Raw genomic sequence first — 18839 nt, forward strand, 5'->3', positions numbered from 1 at the left:
CGAATTGTCGGAAACGAGAAACTTAGTAAGTTTATAAAATTACGCTTAAACATATACACAGACATGATATTTATTATTAGTAAAACGTAGCATATAAAAAATAATAAAATTTACGCTAAATAATCCGCGGAATACACCTAGTATTACAACTACCTGCAATACCTCTGGTATTGCAGGTTCATACGCTACGGTAACTAGTAGAGCAGAGCACAAAGAGAGAAGCATCATACAATATAAAATAGTGCGAAAAGGAAATGGTATTGCAGGCGTTCATAGGCTACGGTAACCGCTTACCATCAGGTGGGCCGTATGCTCGTTGTACACCTCAGTGGTATAAAAAAAAACTACAATGTTTGTTGTTTGCATATTTGTCATTCAAACTTATTTAAATGGATTTGGATGAAATTCAAACAAAAATGAAACAGGCCGAAAAACTAGAATTCGCTTAATTATAATATTTTGTTTCCGGCTTCATTCAATATTGTAGTTACATGGGTAAAAATAAACGACTAACAAAAGAAATAAACAGATTAACTGAAATACTGGCATGCGCTCGACGTTTACTTGAAAAATAATATTTTGTTTTACAAAAAAAAAAAAAGAAACAATGTTGTCGGCGTTTTATATACTTTTCGCGCCAATTCTAATAAGCGGCGTGTCGACGGTTCAACGTTCACAAGTTGACGAAGGTTACTCTGCGGGTTTTTACTCTGACTGTAAGTTGAAAAGTTTTTTCTTTTTTATTTTTATATGTATTTAATAATATCTACTTCATCATTTTATAGAAATAACTAATAGGTTTTATATCCTAAATCCCTCACAGACATAGATGACATAAAAAAATATAAAACTAAACTGTATGAATACCTAGTAAACAGAACGTACTATTCAATTGAAGATTTCCTTGAAGATAAATGTAATAAATTTCCATTTATTACATTTATCTTTTATTTTTTTACTATAAATGTGACATTGACATTTTTCTTTTTATATAATTTTTTTCTTATATTATTGTAAAACTGTATACCTCGATAGATGGAGTTGATCATAGAGGAGTTATATTGTTTTACCATTCATTGTTACCTATGTATCACAAAATAAATAAATATATTTAGTAAATGTTTGATTATTTATTAGTTAGGATTCTGTTCCATAATGACAAATGAAGCCTCATGGTGCGACTTTGTCCGTCCATCCATCTGTCTATCACAGTGCTATAAATCTACTAATGTCATCGACTTGACATTCAGAATAGTTTTATATATAATTAGCTTACATATAAATAAAAAAATATTTTTTAAAAGTCCAAATATTGATATTTAACATTTCAAAATTGGCCTGCTAATCCAATATGATATTAAAGGAATCCATTTCTATATCCTGAAACAGATTTTTTTTTAAATTATTTATGTCGTTTAATTTATTTTTTATTTACATATATTTATTATATTTTGACTTATTGTCGAATAAACATATGTGAAAAAAGCAAATACCATCCACCTTCTTACCTCCGAAATTTGTGTATTGAAAAATCTTAAATATTTACATTTCAGTAAAGTATTTATCAATACTACAAAACAAATTTTTGAATAATTATCAATACAAATAAAAAAAAATAGTTTTTAATACTGTTATGGAAATTTTGAATTGTAATAATAATTATTCTTATGTGGATATTTCATATAAAAACACAGTAAACACATTCCTATATTTATTTTATATTATACTTACATATTGAAATGAGTTTTTATTTAACCACTTAAATATCTCGAATGAAACCCTCTTGCGCATCAAATGTGTTCCGATTCGCGCTATCCCGAGTACCTCTCGCCACTTATAAATATTATTATGTTTATATTTTTATCTGGAGTGATACCCTCTCGCCCGTTTGTATTTCATAGAGCTTAGTGTATATTTATTGTATGCTCGTTTAAATTTAGTGCGTACGCTAGTGCGCCAGTTGACCTCATTTCACAGAAAAACCCTCGCATTAAGTGGTTAAAGAGACTTATTCTTATTTTTTATAGTTGGATTAACAAGCAGAATGCAAAATCATTTACACTATCAAATATATAAATTTTGTATTTATTTCAAGTATTTTTGCAGGCCCCGGTTCAACTAAACCAGCAATAATTTCAAAGGGGAGTTTGAATCATCTTGGAATTAAGGTTATAGGAGCTAAGTCTACTCCAGTATCGCCCAGGAGGACATATTCCTACTACCATGTGAAGGACTTGGCTAAAGATCCCACAATGAACTATGGTCGAAAGACTATATTGTTCGTATCTGGATATTTGGACAATCCAAACTTTCCCTTCGCAAGGATTGTTGAGACCAGTTACAGAAATTTGGGTTACAATGTCTGGTTGCTGGATATGTATAAATTTGTTACCATGGAATACACAGTGTGAGTACTGACAAGTTATTATCATGATTTCAGTCATTTATTATTCCTTGTTGGACATTTAGTTCATCATTGACTACCACGATGGCTGGTTCTTACCTTCAGCAACGATATATATATATATATATATATATATATATATATATATATATATATATATATATATATATATATATATATATATATATATATATATATATATATATCATTTGAGTTGACATGCAATGTGTCATCACTCTTTCTCCTCTTGCAGTTGTTGTAAGAGGTGGCTAAGTGACTATAGTGCAATTAAAAAATGTAGGAGAAAGAAATTCTCAAGCAAAACCATTTGTTCAGCGTAGTAGTACTAAGCAAGTATTCTTCACTCATAAGAGAAAATCCAAAACCACTATGGGAGAATAATAGATAGATAGATAAATACTCTTTATTGTTTCCTCCAAAAGATTACAATAGTAAACTTATTATAAATACAAACAATTACAAGAAATAATCACAATGAAAAAACATTGTGCGACTTTATCGCTAAGAGCGATCTCTTCCAGGCAACCTTTGGATGGAGAGGAGTAATTATAAACAATTTGGTGGGAGGCACGATGAAAAATTTTGTTAGTTCTAAATAGGTTATTATAAATCAGTATTTACTTGCTGCGTGTTCCCGGAATATCTTAAGCCATCCCTTCTTTTCCTGTGGGTGTCGTAAGAGGCGTCTAAGAGAGAGCGAAGGATGGGCACTAGCGTCCCTTTTAAAACATCTCTAAAGCCTAACTGTGGTTGCCAATCTGCCTGCCAAAAGTGGCAACTGCTGGCAAAATCCCCGTAGTGGGAGGCCTATGTCAGCAGTAGACGGTTTTTTTTTATAATGGATGATAATGGAATTGTAACCCTGCCTGTGCTAACAGTATACACTGGCGGGGCACTAGTGAGAAATTATAGGTGAGGATGAAGTAGGTCAGTTAGCCCACTATGACGAATCTAACAATAAATCAATCACGATTGTTTCCAGGGGGAACCACGAAGAGGTAGATCTGATATAGTATATTGATAGCAATGAGGTTACTAAGCCCCATTACTAACAATTCCTTCTCACCCCAGCAGTGGACGGTTAGGGGCTGATATGATGATGGAGTATCAATAAATAACTATCAAATCAAGTGTTGATGATGTCTACTGATACTGCAGGGACGTACATCGCTAGGTGTAATTTAAAAAAAAAAATGTAAATTGCCCTGGTTATAGCCGTTGACAGGTGTATTGCATTTCCTGATATTCATTATGCTTTGAGAGGCTCGTTGTTTGGTTTTTACAACAATAAGTCAAATTCTCAAATATTTAAGAAACTGATTGTTATTAAATATAACATTTAATTTCAGGGTCGCTCGTGTAGCACCAGAAGTTGGAAAACATGTCGCGGAAATGTTGTACAACTTGACTCGTCAAGATGTTGGGTTCGACCCTAAGAAATTGGAGATACTGGGCTTGAGTCTTGGAGGGCAGACCATGAGTTTCATTGCCAAATCTTATTATGCATTGGCAGGCGTTAAAATCGGCAGACTCACCGCATTAGACCCAATGGGACCTTGCTTTAGGAATTTAGGCCCAGAAAACAGGTTGGACAAGAGTGATGCTGATTTTGTAGAATTGATAGGTACTAACATAGATGGATATGGGGTTGCAGAACCATTGGGTCATGTGAATTTCTACGTCAACGGCGGAGAGCACCAAGCTCATGACGTTTTCTTTGTGCCCTGTGAAATGATTTGTAGCCATTTAAGATCGTTCACTTTGTGGTATTCAGCGTTGCAGAATCCAAATTCTTTTATAGCTATGGAGTGTGAGTCAGTGCAGCAGGCCAGAGACAAGAACTGTTATGGCCGAAAACCGTTGGTTACAAATCTATTAGGACCCAACGTCAATAAGACGAGACATGGCATATTTTATCTAGCAACAAACCACGCTTATCCATACCATATGGGCGTGAAAGGATTGAAAAGGAAATATGAACCAATTTCCAACGACTTAAAAGAATTAAATCCAGATGGTTTAAAAATATTATAATTTACTTTCAAATTTATTTAATGGCCCATTTTGGGATTATCCAACATGGTTTTAGAAATATAAGACTTAACTTTGTCAAAGTTTAATTAAATAAAAGAGCTATAGGATTTTACCGTTACAGTTTGGCATAAAATAACTTAGTAAATATTGGATTTATAGATATAATAAATGTACCAAATGAAATACTTAACATTTTTATGTTTTCTTTCAGAATTATCTTCAAATAGTTAACATGACGAGGTTATCCAACGTTTAAAAATAAATTTACCCATTATCTTATTTTATCTTATTAATATAATAAAATTGTAAATAGATGATGTCTGTATAAAGGAGATATTTAGGGGAAATTAATATGAGAGATTTTAGTAAGATGATTAGATGCCATAGTAATTTTTAGAAATTTCATCTGTTTATTTGTTCGCCTGCATGTTTGTCGCTACAAAACTACTGTACCGAATTGGATGCAGTTTTCATACTTATATTCCTGAATATAGATATGAAATATAATATGCCATCTAAAAGTGGTTTATTTCAGTGGTTTTCCTAATTAATGGGGTTCTTCAGAAGGGGGGTGAAGAGGTTTTTAGGATCGGCAACACGCGCGTAATACCCCTGGTATTGCAGGCGTTCATAGACTACGGTAACCAATTATCATCAGGCGGACTTTTATAGGTGATAATGAAATAGTAACCCTATCCGCGCTATCGGTATACACCGGTGGGGCACCAGTGAAGGATGATAGATGAGGAAGAAACAGGTCAGTTAGCCCATCGTGACAAATTAAATTAAAATTGTTCACGATGGTTTCCAGGGGGAACCACGTGGAGGTTGACCTGGTAGGGCATATTGCTAGCAATGGGGCTGTCATACTCCATTGCTAACAATCCCTTCCCCCCTCATCAGGTGGGCTGTATGCTTGATTGCCACCTCAGTAGTATAAAAAAAATTCGAAACCCATGCGTACGAAGTAGCGGGGTAAAACTGATGAATAATAAAATACAATTTTGAAAAAAAAAAGAAAATTATTAAAAATATTCTCCATTCTGTATAATAAAATTGTTAATAGCTTTATAATTACAAGCATTAAATAAAAAAAAAATATGAGTCGTTTTTTATTACAACAAATAAGAACCATCCCGATAAAACCAATTTTCATATAAAAACCTTATTTATTTGAGAGCTTTGATGTCTCAAACAGATATAAAGAAATAATTAATATATAATAACTTTCTCATTTCTTACACCACTTTACAAGTCTGGTTTCATGTTAGACTCCAAACTATCACTATCCAAGTTTCACGACTCTGGAATGCACTGAAGGAATACGAGAGCTCCCAAATAAGTATATATTCAAGAAACAAGTCCATATTCACCTTATGAATTAATAATAATTACTAGTAAATATTATATATATATATATATATATATATATATATATATATATATATATATATATATATATATATATATATATATATATATATATATATATATATATATATATGTATATTATAATCATTATTTTATGTTATAACAACTTTTATCTTATGTTTATTACACTGTTTATACAAGATGACTGGTAAAGAATGCTTCTAGCATTCAGTCTATCTTTTGTACCGTATTATCATTTGATCAATAAAGTTTTTGAAATAAATAAATAAATAGTTGTAAATTAAAAAAAAATTAAACTTATATCACATTTATTTTAAATGCTATAATTAAAGCCATTATCTGTCCACTGCTTTAAGGACAGTTCTGAGCCATTTGTTTAGAGCAGGGTTTCCCAAACTTTTGTTTACTGCCCACTTTGAAAATACATTATTTTTTAGCGCCCCCATTCTTTCACCTACTTAAAAACCACTATTACTTCAAGATCAACAAATCATCCCCCGAGCCTCTACACAACGCTCCCATTTTTTTCTGGGTTTTTTACCGCCCTTTAGGCCTGTAGCGCCTACAAGGGGGCGTTAACGCCCACTTTGGGAAAGGCTGGTTTACAGAGTCCTATTGCATTAATTAGTACAGGGTCGCTACTCGGTAACGTTTTTTCTCACCAGTTGTTGACATTTTGAACACATTAGTATATACTTCTAGTATTTGAAAATTAAATATTTCTTTACTTTTTAAAGCTTCATAAAAAAAAAGCTAGAAAAAAGCTTTATGGTGCACTTACGTATGACTACAGAATCTACTAGCGCTATTGGTTTAAAATTTAGTGAAATTTTACATTTATTATGATAAATAAAAATAAAACGTGAAATTAGAATTATTATTTTCGTTTATTATTATTATTTTACAAAATGTACGAAATTGAGGGAATTAAATTTTACACTAAGTTAAAGTAAAGGGTTCTATTAGTACATTCCAAAGTATGTAGGTTGTAATCATTATTCTCATTATTTCTCACATCTGAAATTAATAAAAATAATAAAAAATGCTATACAGTATGAAGAAAAACAAAAATATCTAACAAAATGATTAATTATATATAATCGATTTTCTAAGAATCTTAAAAGTTTATAAGAGAGATAAAAGATAGAGTCGCAGCCTGACTGTATAATATATATTTATTACAGTCATAATAATTTCATATATTAGACAAATGTAAAATATCAAAATAAATACAACAATACCATTTGTAAAAATCTAACATAATAATTTATTGAATTTAATACATGACTTCACAGAATATTTAAAAATAAATGCAATAAAATAAATTAAATCAATAACAGAAAAACCCGTTCAGTCGTCTTTACGCTTTGAACTCCATTAGTAAGGGGTAAATGGCTACTAGACTTAGGAAAACGGTATTTTCTAATAATAAAAAAAAAAACAAAAAAAAAAACTGATATATACTGCTTATACCTGCTGCTGATTTTCACCACCGTACAACCCGCCATAAACTAAAGTTTCATCTCTACTATTTGGACGAGTGGCGGTCTTCCACCGTGCGTTTTTCAAGGAAGGCACTCTCTTCCACGCATAACCACTCTTTGGAATCAATTTCCAGCAGCAGTATTCCCGAACATCACCCGAACTTCAAGAAAAAAACATTTTAAAAGCCTTTTAACTTTTTAAAAGGCTTTAAAAATGTTTTTTTCTTTGCCGGCCTTTGCCGGCAGCACATCTGCAATGACGTTGGTATTGTGGGTGATCATGGGCGGTGGTAGTCACTTACCATCAGGTGAGCCGCATGCTCGTTTGCCCCCTGTTTTGTAAAAACAAAACTTTTAGACTTCGAATCTGGCTGAAGAAAAAGTCTTTGTATGCCAATATAAGTTATGGACGAGACTGTTTTGTGATTTGGCTAAATCACCACCAATTGCTCTGATTATTAAAATATACCGTTCAAAGCAGAAAAAACTGAATATAATATACGAGTATATATATAACTCAATATCGGACAAAGTGACTCTCAATGCATTTGCCTTCCTAGCGTCGATATATCCTGTCAGATCAACCTCCTTCGTGCAAACCGTCGGGATTAACTCCTCACGATTTCATGATGAGCCAAACTGACATGTCTATATTGTCGCTGATGAAGGATGATAATTCATCACTGGTGTTCTGTAAGTATACGAAAGCTCTAACAAACCTCCCTAGACCAGGTACAAGTGGAAATATATTGTTAGTAATGGAAGTCTAAAAGCCCCATTATGAGTAATATTTCCTATAAGATTGACCTTCAAGGGGTTCTCCCAGGAAACCACCGTGATTAAATCTTCTTAAATTTGTCACTTAAATTTGGGTCAATTAGCTTGCTTTCATCTTCATCTATCATCTCTCACAGGTGCCGGCGTATACCAATAGCACAGCAAGGGATACCATTCCATTTTCATTCGTTAAAAAACTGACAAATAAATCTATAGATAGAATTGTTTCGATCAACGCTCATATGAGAAAGAACAAGATAGCGCATGTCACCTAAGGATGGGTAATATCGACACCACCCTAATATCTATATATTGGGTACCTCTAGATATTGATGGCGGAAAAAAGTCTCTCTTTTTTTATATAGTGCATACCAGTAGGATACCTATATTTATTTCGATCAGATGTTTTACTTTGATATTATATATTGGATGACCGATACTCGTATTTAAAAAAAAATTATTTGACCAATATACAGATATTGTGTCTACAATATATAGATATTGCTTTATATTAAGTACCCACTGGCGATGCGCGACTTTACTAATTCGACTACTAATTATTCAATTGGGCAAATCATTCATATTATTCGAATGATTTTAAAATCATTCGACTATTAATTTTATTCATTCGACTACTAATGTACTAATATTATTCATTAGTAGTCGTTGATGTACGAATCGACACGAACATAGCCGAGTTGATCCGATCATTGCAATTTTTTAATGGATAAGAGTATTGCCGATTTAAATTTAGTAAATATTACAAATTGTCGATAAAAATAAGTATAGTTTTTATAGGTGATTTTTTTGGTGGATGATAAAGAACCCCGCCTGCGCTAATGGGATACGCTGGCGGAGCACCAGTGAAGGGTGATCGATGAGAATGAAAACAGGCCAGTTAACTCATCATGATGAATTCATTAGGAATTAACCATGATAGTTTCCAGGGGGAACCACGAGGAGGTCGACCTGGTTGGGTATATTGCTAGCAATCGGATTTTTTGTCTCCATTACTAACAATCCCTTTCTCCCTTTTATAGGTGATTGCGAAAGTATTAAAACACGTAATTAACTATTCTCGTATTAAAACTCGTCATTTTTGCTGACGTAGTTATCTAATAATAATAGATATAGACTGTGGAATGAACGTAAGCAGATATAGGGAAAGGACTTTGTTGTAATAAGTGACTACTGACTAGTTAGTAAAAACATTCGAATACAGAAATTAGTATATTACATAATAGTAGTAGAATTATAAAATTAATAATGACTAATTATTCGAATATCAAAATCATTCGGATTCGCGCATCGCTAGTACCCACCCCTAATGTCATTCTATCATACGGACTCGCTGGCGATAACGATTCTATCAATAGATTCGTCTATACTTTGTCTAGTTTATCGTTCCATTTTCATCTTTAAAAATGCTCAGTATAATAAAAGCATATTGAGAGTTACTTTTGCTTTTTACGATTGCAAAAAGAAAAATGAAAATCGGTTTAGAATTCATGACGTGATTGTGTTACATACTCAGTGCAAAAAAAAATTCAAACAAAGTGTATCCGCTTTTTGGAAGTTACATAAATATAGGGCGAATATTTAAAATTCGGCTGCTAGATCTTTCGTTTCTGACTTCATTGAACATTGTCCTTACGTGAAAAATAAATGTCGTGCTAAATATATAAACAGATTAATCGACTTACTTGTATGGGCTTGACGTTTCCTTGGAAAATAATATATTATACGTAAAAAAAAATGCCAGCATTTTACATATTTGTTGTGCTAATTCTAATAAGTAGTGTGTCGACGGTACAACGGTCACAAGTTGATGAAGGTTATTCTATGGGATTTTACTCTAACTGTAAGTAGAAAATATTTTTTTTTGTATTTAATGTGCAATATCATCATATTGTCACTTTAGCCGTTAACTGTCCACTGCTTAATATAGACCTCGTAAAGTTCTTAAAACATCACCAAAACCTAACTACGGTTGCCATTTTCAATTGTGGCAACTACTGGTAAAAATCCCCATAGGGGGAAACCAATGTTATTTTTAATGGATGATAATGGAATGGTAACCCCCTGCGCTGTTGGTATACGGAGCACCAGTGAGGGATGATAGGTGTCAATGAAAGCAGGTCAGTTAGCCCATCGTGACGAATTCTATTAGAATTAACAACGATGGTTACCAGGGGGAACTGCGTGGAGGTAACCTGATAAGATGTATTGGTAGCAATAGGTCAGTTAGACCCCATTATCAACAATCCCTTTCCCCCCCGGAAACCTATGTTCAGCAGTGGAAAATAACGGTTTATATGATGATATTTAAATTATAAAAACTGATTCTAAATAAAATAGAGAACAAATAAAGATAAGAGAAATTGACAGTGAAAATATAATGTACATTTTTAATCTTCAAGAATTATGCTTTTTCTTGGGTGTCGTGAGGGACTAAGGGAGAGCGAGGGATGGACAGCAGCGTCCTTTTTAAAAACAACTCTAAAGACTAACTACGATTGTTAATCCAGTGGATTGCCAAGCGTGGCAATTACTGGCAAATCCCTCCCTCAAGGGCGGATTATGTTCAGCGGTGGACTGTTAAAGGCTGATATGATGATATGATGACCTTTAATAGTCATGTACATTAATATTGTATTGTATTTGATGTTTGTTATAATATACTATATTGCAAAATACTGTTGGTATTTCTATAAATAAACAAATAAATTATAATGTATGAGGCATGAGGTGTGCCATAATTATCGTGTGATGTTCATGTCTATAGGCGACACTTGCCACTTTTCATCAAGTAGGTCATCAGCTTGTTTGCCATTTTAAATTGCATAAAAAAGACATAGATTTAAACATAATTTTACATATTTCTTCAGGTCCTGGTTCAACGAAACCAGCAATAATTTCAAAGGAGAGTTTGAATTATCTCGGCATAAAGGTCATAGGAGCTAAAGCGACCCCGGCGTCGCCCAGAAGGACATACTCTTACTATCAAATGAAGGATTTGGCTAGAGATTCTACGATGAACTATGGTCGAAAGACTGTGTTGTTCGTCTCTGGATATATGGACAATCCAAACTTTCCTTTCGCAAGGATTGTGGAAACCAGTTATAGAAATTTAGGTTACAACGTCTGGTTGCTGAATATGTACAAATTCGTTACCATGGATTACGCAGTGTGAGTATTAATATGTTATCACCATAATTTAGCCATTTTCGTTAGATATAGACATCATCATTTTATACCACAAGAACTGGTTTTTAACCTCTTTTTTTACATCACGAAGGTAGCAAATAAGCAAAGAGCCCGTTTGTTAGTAAACGGTCACTATAGTCTATTAACTCTTGTGACACTAGAGATGTCACGTGCACATTGCCAACCCTGATGAACCCGTAACCCTTTTTATAGAATCCCACACCCGTTTGCATTGATCGTAACTATGGAATTATAATTCATAGTCATGTCAACATTCCCCCTCATCTCGAGGGAATAACTATTCATTTTGCAATATCAACGTTAATACGTTGATATTCTATTAATATAGAAACCAGAGTTCTCTTAAATCTGTGCTCTTAGCTTAGGTACTCTGCTTTTAAATACTTTATTAACTCCAATTATTAATACATTACTTGCCTAAATTTTCATTAATTATTGCTATTGTGAGCTACTGACAGAAAAGGGATTGATAGTAATGAGGTTTAAATTGCTGATATGGGTCTCCTGTCAGGTCGAGCTCTATGCGGTTTCCCTTTAAAACTATCGTAATGAATACGTTACGATGGACGTACTAACCAGATTTCATTCTTACTTATCATCTCTTATTGGTGTCGCGCCAGCGTGTATAGCGATAGCGCAGACTGGGATACCATTTTATTTTTACCCATTAAAAAAATAAACAAAATATGTGTTTTATGCAACTAAAAATGGCAAACACCATCTAATAGAAAGTGATAACTGTCGCTTATGCGACGAACTACACCACAGATACTACACAATACACTGTAATATTCATGGTGCCATTAAGACGTTGTTTTTTCTGGGAAGTAAGGTATTATGCCTCCGTATCTTGTAATTTCTTTGCTATATCCCATCCTTCAAATTGAAACAATCATGAAAACAAAGATATTTTGCAACAAAAATACGAGTAAGGTAGAGGTACTAACTTAGTATTAATTACAGACGTTTCATTTCAGGGTCGCTCGTGTAGCACCAGAAGTCGGAAAACATGTCGCGGAAATGTTGTACAACTTGTCTCGTCAAGATGTTGGGTTCGACCCTAAGAAATTAGAAATACTGGGCTTGAGTCTTGGAGGGCAGACCATGAGTTTCATTGCCAAGTCTTATTATGCATTAGCAGGCGTTAAAATCGGCAGACTCACCGCATTAGACCCAATGGGACCTTGCTTTAGGAATTTAGGCCCAGAAAACAGGTTGGACAAGAGTGATGCTGATTTTGTAGAATTAGTGGGCACTAATATAGATGGTTATGGGGTTGCAGAACCTTTGGCTCATGTGAATTTCTACGTTAACGGCGGAGAACATCAAGCTCATGATGTTTTATTTATGCCCTGCGAAATGCTCTGTAGTCATTTAAGATCATTCACTTTATGATATTCAGCGTTGCAGAATCCAAATTCTTTTATAGCAATGGAGTGTGAGTCTGTGCAACAGGCCAGAGACAAGAATTGCTATGGACGAAAACCACTAGTTACAAATGTTTTGGGTCCCAACGTCGACAAGACGAAGCATGGCGTATTTTATCTGGCAACAACCCATAGTTTTCCATACCATATGGGTGTGAAAGGATTGAAAAAGAAATATGAACCAATTTACAACGACGTTAAAGCTATAAATCCAGATGGTTTAGTAATATTATAATATTCTTGTAGGTACTTAATAAATATTTATACAAAAATTTTACTGTAAAACCCATTACAAGTAAATGTCTAGTTTTAATGATCCATTATAAATTTACCAACATTTATGGAAAAATGAAAATTATGTCAACTTGTATTAAACCTGTTGGTTGGAACCTTTAAAATTGTTACTTTTACTTTTACGAATATTATTAGAATTTGGCAGATATTATATTAGTATTCCCTCACCAGAGGGATTTATTTTTTTAATTTATTTATTTAATTTTAATTTACTTTCCTTTGTACCAGATAGATGATATCACAGGGAGACTTTGTACAAAAGTCGTTTGCTTGGGCACCTCTGTCCTATTCGTGTCTACCGTAAGCAGTTGTTTGCATGGCTGTGTTTCAGTTTGAAGGGTGGGATATGGCAGTGAATTTACAGGGTACAGAGGAATAACACCTGAGTCCTCAGGAATGGCAACGCATGGCGGGTATCATGGGTGAAATAGTATACTCTGTTATGTTCATAGTACTGCTCATGTCTATAGGCGACGGTTAACACTTTCTATCAAATGGGCCGTCAGCTTGTTTGCTATTCTAAGTAGTATAAAAAAAAAGATATATTATTAGTATATTTTGGTTTTATAAATGTAACACTGTAATATAATAAGCAACTGTCGATTGCTTTACATTACAACGAACTATATAAAAAATATACCTCCACGGTATACTCCTAACAATTTATCAGTTTTTTTTAACCGACGTCTTATAATTACTGCTGTTTCTAATAAATGATTTATTCCTAAATGCACTTTTTTATCAATATTGTATTTGTAATTTTTAAAACTAAATGTAGAACAGCATATTAACTAAATATGCTATTCTAGAATTTTTATATGTAAAATTAAGATTTGTATTATTAATATTTGAATGTAAGTAATATAGTTCATACGTTATGTATGTATGTATATTTGATTATTATGTGATAGGGATATTTATATATATATATATATATATATATATATATATATATATATATATATATATATATATATATATATATATATATATAACTCAATATCGGACAAAGTGACTCTCAATGCACTCATTCGATATATCCTGTGATCAATTGTGATTAACTCCTAACGACTCATGATCTGACATGTCTATATTGTCGCTGATGAAGGATGATAATTCATCACTGGTGTTCTGTAATTGTATACGAAAGCTCTAGCAAACCTCTCTAGACCAGGTACAGGTGGAAAGATATTGTTAGCAATGGAAATCTATGAGTAATATTTCCTATGAGATTGACCTTCAAAGGGTTCTCCCTGGAAACCACCGTGATTAAAACTTCTTAAATTTGTCACGATGGGCCAATTGATGTATACCAATAGCCAATTCCATTTTCATTCGTTAAAAAAAAGACAAATAAATGTCTATATTGTCTGTGTATATATTGGGTACCTCTATATATATATATATATATATATATATATATATATATATATATATATATATATATATATATATATATATATATATATATATATATATATATATTATATATATATATATTCCATACATTTTATCTTTATTTAGACACAAAATGCATATTGGAAAGTATCTAGAACATATTTTTTTTACCAGAGGGTGACTTTGTACAAAAGGCGTTTGCTTCGGTTACAATTGTCCCATTCGTGATTCTACTGTGAAGCAGTTGTTTTCATGCTGTGTTTCAATTTGAAGGTTACGATATGACAGTGAATTTACAAGATATAGAGATCATAACATCTTAACCCTCAGGAATGGCAACGCATAGGGGGTATAATGGGCGAAACAGTATGCTCTATTATGTCCATGGTAGTATTCATGTCTATAGGCGACGGTTACCACTTTTCATCAGGTGGGTCGTCAGTTTGTTTGTCATTCTAAGTTACATAAAAAGAAGCTTACCAATGAGACTAAGCAAGTGTGTTTAGGCAATAAATATAATAATAAAATAATATAAATATAAAATAAAACAAAATAATATAAAATAAAACAATAAAAATAAAATAAAAAATAAAAACCACGATCCTTCAGTTACACGGTAAAACTAAGGAATTTTAGTTTATGTATAAACATTTTATAACTATGTAATAAAATAAATATTTGATAAATAAAAAGACACAACTTGAAAATTTTTTTTATTAAAAAAATAACTACTTGCTCGCGATTTCGTAAAAGATTTTGAGAAGTAGAAAAATCAATAAAGTAAATCACTTCTAGATGGCATATTAAAATGAGACATACACGAAATATTTAGTTAGGTCTTCAGTCATACAACTGTGAAAACCGTATCCAATTTGGTGCAGTAGTTTTTACGTGATGTTAAAATAAATATCATCGTCATTTCAGCCGTTAACTTTCCACTGGCGAATATAGGTCTCCTCCATAAAAGAAGTTTTGCCAGTAGTTGCCACACTTGGCAGGTGGGTTGGCAACTGTACTTAGGCTTTGGTGATATTTTAATAGGGACGCTGCTGCTCATGTCTCGACCGTTATATTCCTTTAGTCGCCGCTTAACTTATCAAAATCGATTTATAGCTATGAATTATGAGGTAACAACAAAAAAATACATCCGAATTGAGAACATTCCTATTTTTAAAGTTGGTTGAAAAGAAATTTTAAAAAGTATTTATTTTTTTTAGTCAAATATATATAATAAAATCACCATCATAATCATATTTAATCAGTTTTCAAAGAATGCAAGGAATCTTTAAGACAAATATATTCGTGGCCATATTTTTAGGGTTCTGCACCAAAAAGGTACAAGGGACCTTTTATGATGATTTTGTTTGTCCTTCTGTCACAGACCATCTTAGTAACTACTAATGCTATCGACTTGAAATTTGAAATAGTTTCATATATTATTTTTATTTTCTTTACTTTATTTATAGGAGGTCCAAAAGGGGTAGTACCTACTTAATATTTTAAAAGCGATCTATTAGTCCTAATTTACTAACTCTAAGGCTTTTTTTGTACATTTTAAAAACGATTTTTATATATTTTTATATATATAAAAATCATATAGTAGTATTAATTTTTATAATTTTTATTTACGTACGGAAATATGAGAAGAAAAACCATTTCTCGTTAACTTCGAAGTTAGTGCAGCAAAAATCTGAAGTAACTTCAGTTTATACTCATTTATCTTACATTATATTGCAGGAAAAATAAAAGAAAGATTCTAACTAGTACCGTTGTTGAGTATTTATCAGAAAATCTCCCAAAACGAGGTTGACTGGAAGAAATCCCTTTAAGGGATAAGTCCGCCTATATATGTACATTTTTATTATAACCTAATATCTATATTAAGAGTGAATGTACGAAAGCATATATTTAAATAAATAGATAAACAAAGAAATCTCTTCAAGGTATAAATCCGTGCACCTTGTTTTCTTTATAACTTGATATATCGTCATAGTCGTAGAATACTGACGGATCTGACAAATATTACATATAAAGATCCGTCAGTATTCTACGACTATGACGATATGTGAATGTACAATAAAGAAAAATAAACAAATAAATAAACAAACTTGGTTATATTTTCCCGCTTTTCACTATAATGAGAACTCACGAATATCAATAATAATAACTATTAGATGTCTATTTCATATTAGAAATCCAATAAAAGGCCATTTTATTTCACATCTGTTTATTTATGTCCGGAACCCTCGGCGTGTAATTTCAATTCGCACTTGATCGATTTTTCACGGACTGGCGGAATCCTCGGTGATTCTAACTTAAACTTGACGTCTTTTCCATATTTTTTATTTTTAATCTATTCACCGTCAGTATAGAATTTTAACATTGACTTACGAACATTGATTTAATACTGAAGGTTATTTATTACCTACCTATATTTTTTTAACATTGACGTTTTCAACGCTTTTGACGTAAACTTTATTGTTCAGCTGTATGACGTCAAAGTGCTAATAATCGTAAAAAATATAAAAAAAAATATAAATTAATTTTTGCACATAATAGTACATCTTTATAACCTCGTATTGTACGTAATTATTGTAAATTTTGTAGTTCATGACTTTTTCCATGTACACACATGTATGTTACATGTGTATACTTTTTTTATTATCTCGTTTTTGCATGCTATTTCATATATGTGGATTTTTTTAAATAGGAAACTAAAGAAACAAACTAAACTAGACTAGGATTGCTTAGCGATAAAGCCGCCTTTTGTATTACTTTTCATTAAAATTTACTGTACTTGTTATTTCTCTTTTTACTTGTTGCAATAAAGTGTAAATAAATAAATTCTAAATGGTATACTAAGATAAAACATGAAAAAGATTTTAAGTTAAACCTTTAAATGTATAATTGAGAAAACGCACTTAATTTGGCTATTTTCGCATGATGCCCTAACAAACATACAGCAGTAAAACAGACAGACAGAAAAAAATCTAAAAAATGCTGTTTTAACATATGTTGGTCTTATTAAGACCTTTCATATTAATTTTTCTTAAATATCCCATATGTACAAACATCACTTAGTTACAATTTTATTTTTTTATTGTAACGTAAGATTTCTGCATTATGTATAAGTTTAAATTAATGGCATGAACTGTGATCTCAGAACTCAACGTCTTCGTCAGAACATAGGCAGCATTAATAATTAATCTCCAAATGGCGTGATACACATCTGTTCAATACTATATGTACAATATAACCTTCAAGAAAAGAGCATATTCCTTTTTAAAAGGCCAGCAGCACACCTGCAATGCCGTTGGTGTTGTGGGTGACCATGGGCGGCAGTAGTCATTGCTAGCAATATTAGGTCGACTTCCACGTGGTTCCCCCTGGAAACCATCGTGAACAATTCTTGTTGAATTCGTCACGATGGCCTAACTGACCTGCTTCATCCTTACCTATCATCCTTCATTGGTGTCCTTCTGCTGTATACCGATAGCGCGGGCGGGTTTACCATTCCTTTATCAGTCATTAAAAAAAATACTATATGTATTGAACAGTCAATAGGATCCAAAATATTCGCTAGAGATTTGACTATTGGGCGAAGCCAACTGACAAAGTTGAAGACCGACACCCGTGATATAATTTCCGCCACATCTGAGATTTTGAATGAGATTGAATACTTGAATTAATATAATAACTTGACTTCAATAGTGCTTCTCAGCAGGTCTTAAGATGAATATGGATAACACTAAAATCATGTCTAACGTCTATGCCACACCTTTACCGGTTATGATTGAGAACTCTACGCTCGAAGTTATCGAGTATATATATCTGGGATAACTCTTAACTAACTGGGATTCGATAAGTTAGGATCGGATAGGACAGGATCGGATAGATCCGATTCGGTAAGTCCAATTTCAACTGGTAGGTCAATCGAAGAATCCAACTTGGTCGAAAAGCAATCGGGAAATTACGCCACAGCTTCTCATCCAGAATACCTCAACATTTAAAGACTAAGGCCTTTAACCAGTGCGTGTTGTCAGTGACCTATGGAACCGAAACATGGTCCTACACGATTACTCGTATGCAAAAGTTTCATATTACTCAGCGAACTATGGAAAGGGCTATGCTCGGAGTTTCTTTGCGAGACAGAATCTGAAATGAGGATATCCGCAAAAGAACTAAAGTCACCGACATAGCCCGAATATTGAGAAAGCTGAAGTGGCAATGGGCTAGCCACATAGCTCAAAGAACCGATGACCGATTGCAAAAAAAGGTTCTTAAGATGCGACCCTGTACGGGTAATCGAGTGTAGACTTCCCCCAACTAGATGGAGTGACGACCTGGGCAAAAAAGAATCGGCTCACGACCGTTCTTTAT

General features: G+C 32.8%; 2 protein-coding genes across 2 annotated transcripts; both read left to right on the forward strand.

The window, feature by feature from the left end:
* Positions 1-507: 507 nt before the first annotated feature.
* Positions 508-5583, forward strand: LOC113519221 (lipase member H-A-like). The gene is made up of 3 exons (XM_052902935.1): positions 508-716; positions 2107-2407; positions 3775-5583. The coding sequence occupies exons 1-3, from the start codon at positions 608-610 to the stop codon at positions 4457-4459; spliced, it is 1095 nt and encodes a 364-aa protein (XP_052758895.1). The 5' UTR covers positions 508-607; the 3' UTR covers positions 4460-5583.
* Positions 5584-9537: 3954 nt separating this feature from the next.
* On the forward strand, positions 9538-13840 carry LOC113521406 (phospholipase A1 member A-like). Its single transcript, XM_031912848.2, has 3 exons — positions 9538-9973; positions 11001-11301; positions 12318-13840. Exons 1-3 carry the CDS (start codon positions 9868-9870, stop codon positions 12733-12735), a joined length of 825 nt encoding a protein of 274 aa, XP_031768708.2. The 5' UTR covers positions 9538-9867; the 3' UTR covers positions 12736-13840.
* Positions 13841-18839: the final 4999 nt, after the last annotated feature.

The sequence above is a fragment of the Galleria mellonella genome, unplaced genomic scaffold (genome assembly GCF_026898425.1).
Source record: "Galleria mellonella isolate WM207_F2 unplaced genomic scaffold, CSIRO_AGI_GalMel_v1 utg99, whole genome shotgun sequence".
In the NCBI taxonomy this organism is placed as follows: Eukaryota; Metazoa; Arthropoda; class Insecta; order Lepidoptera; family Pyralidae; genus Galleria; species Galleria mellonella.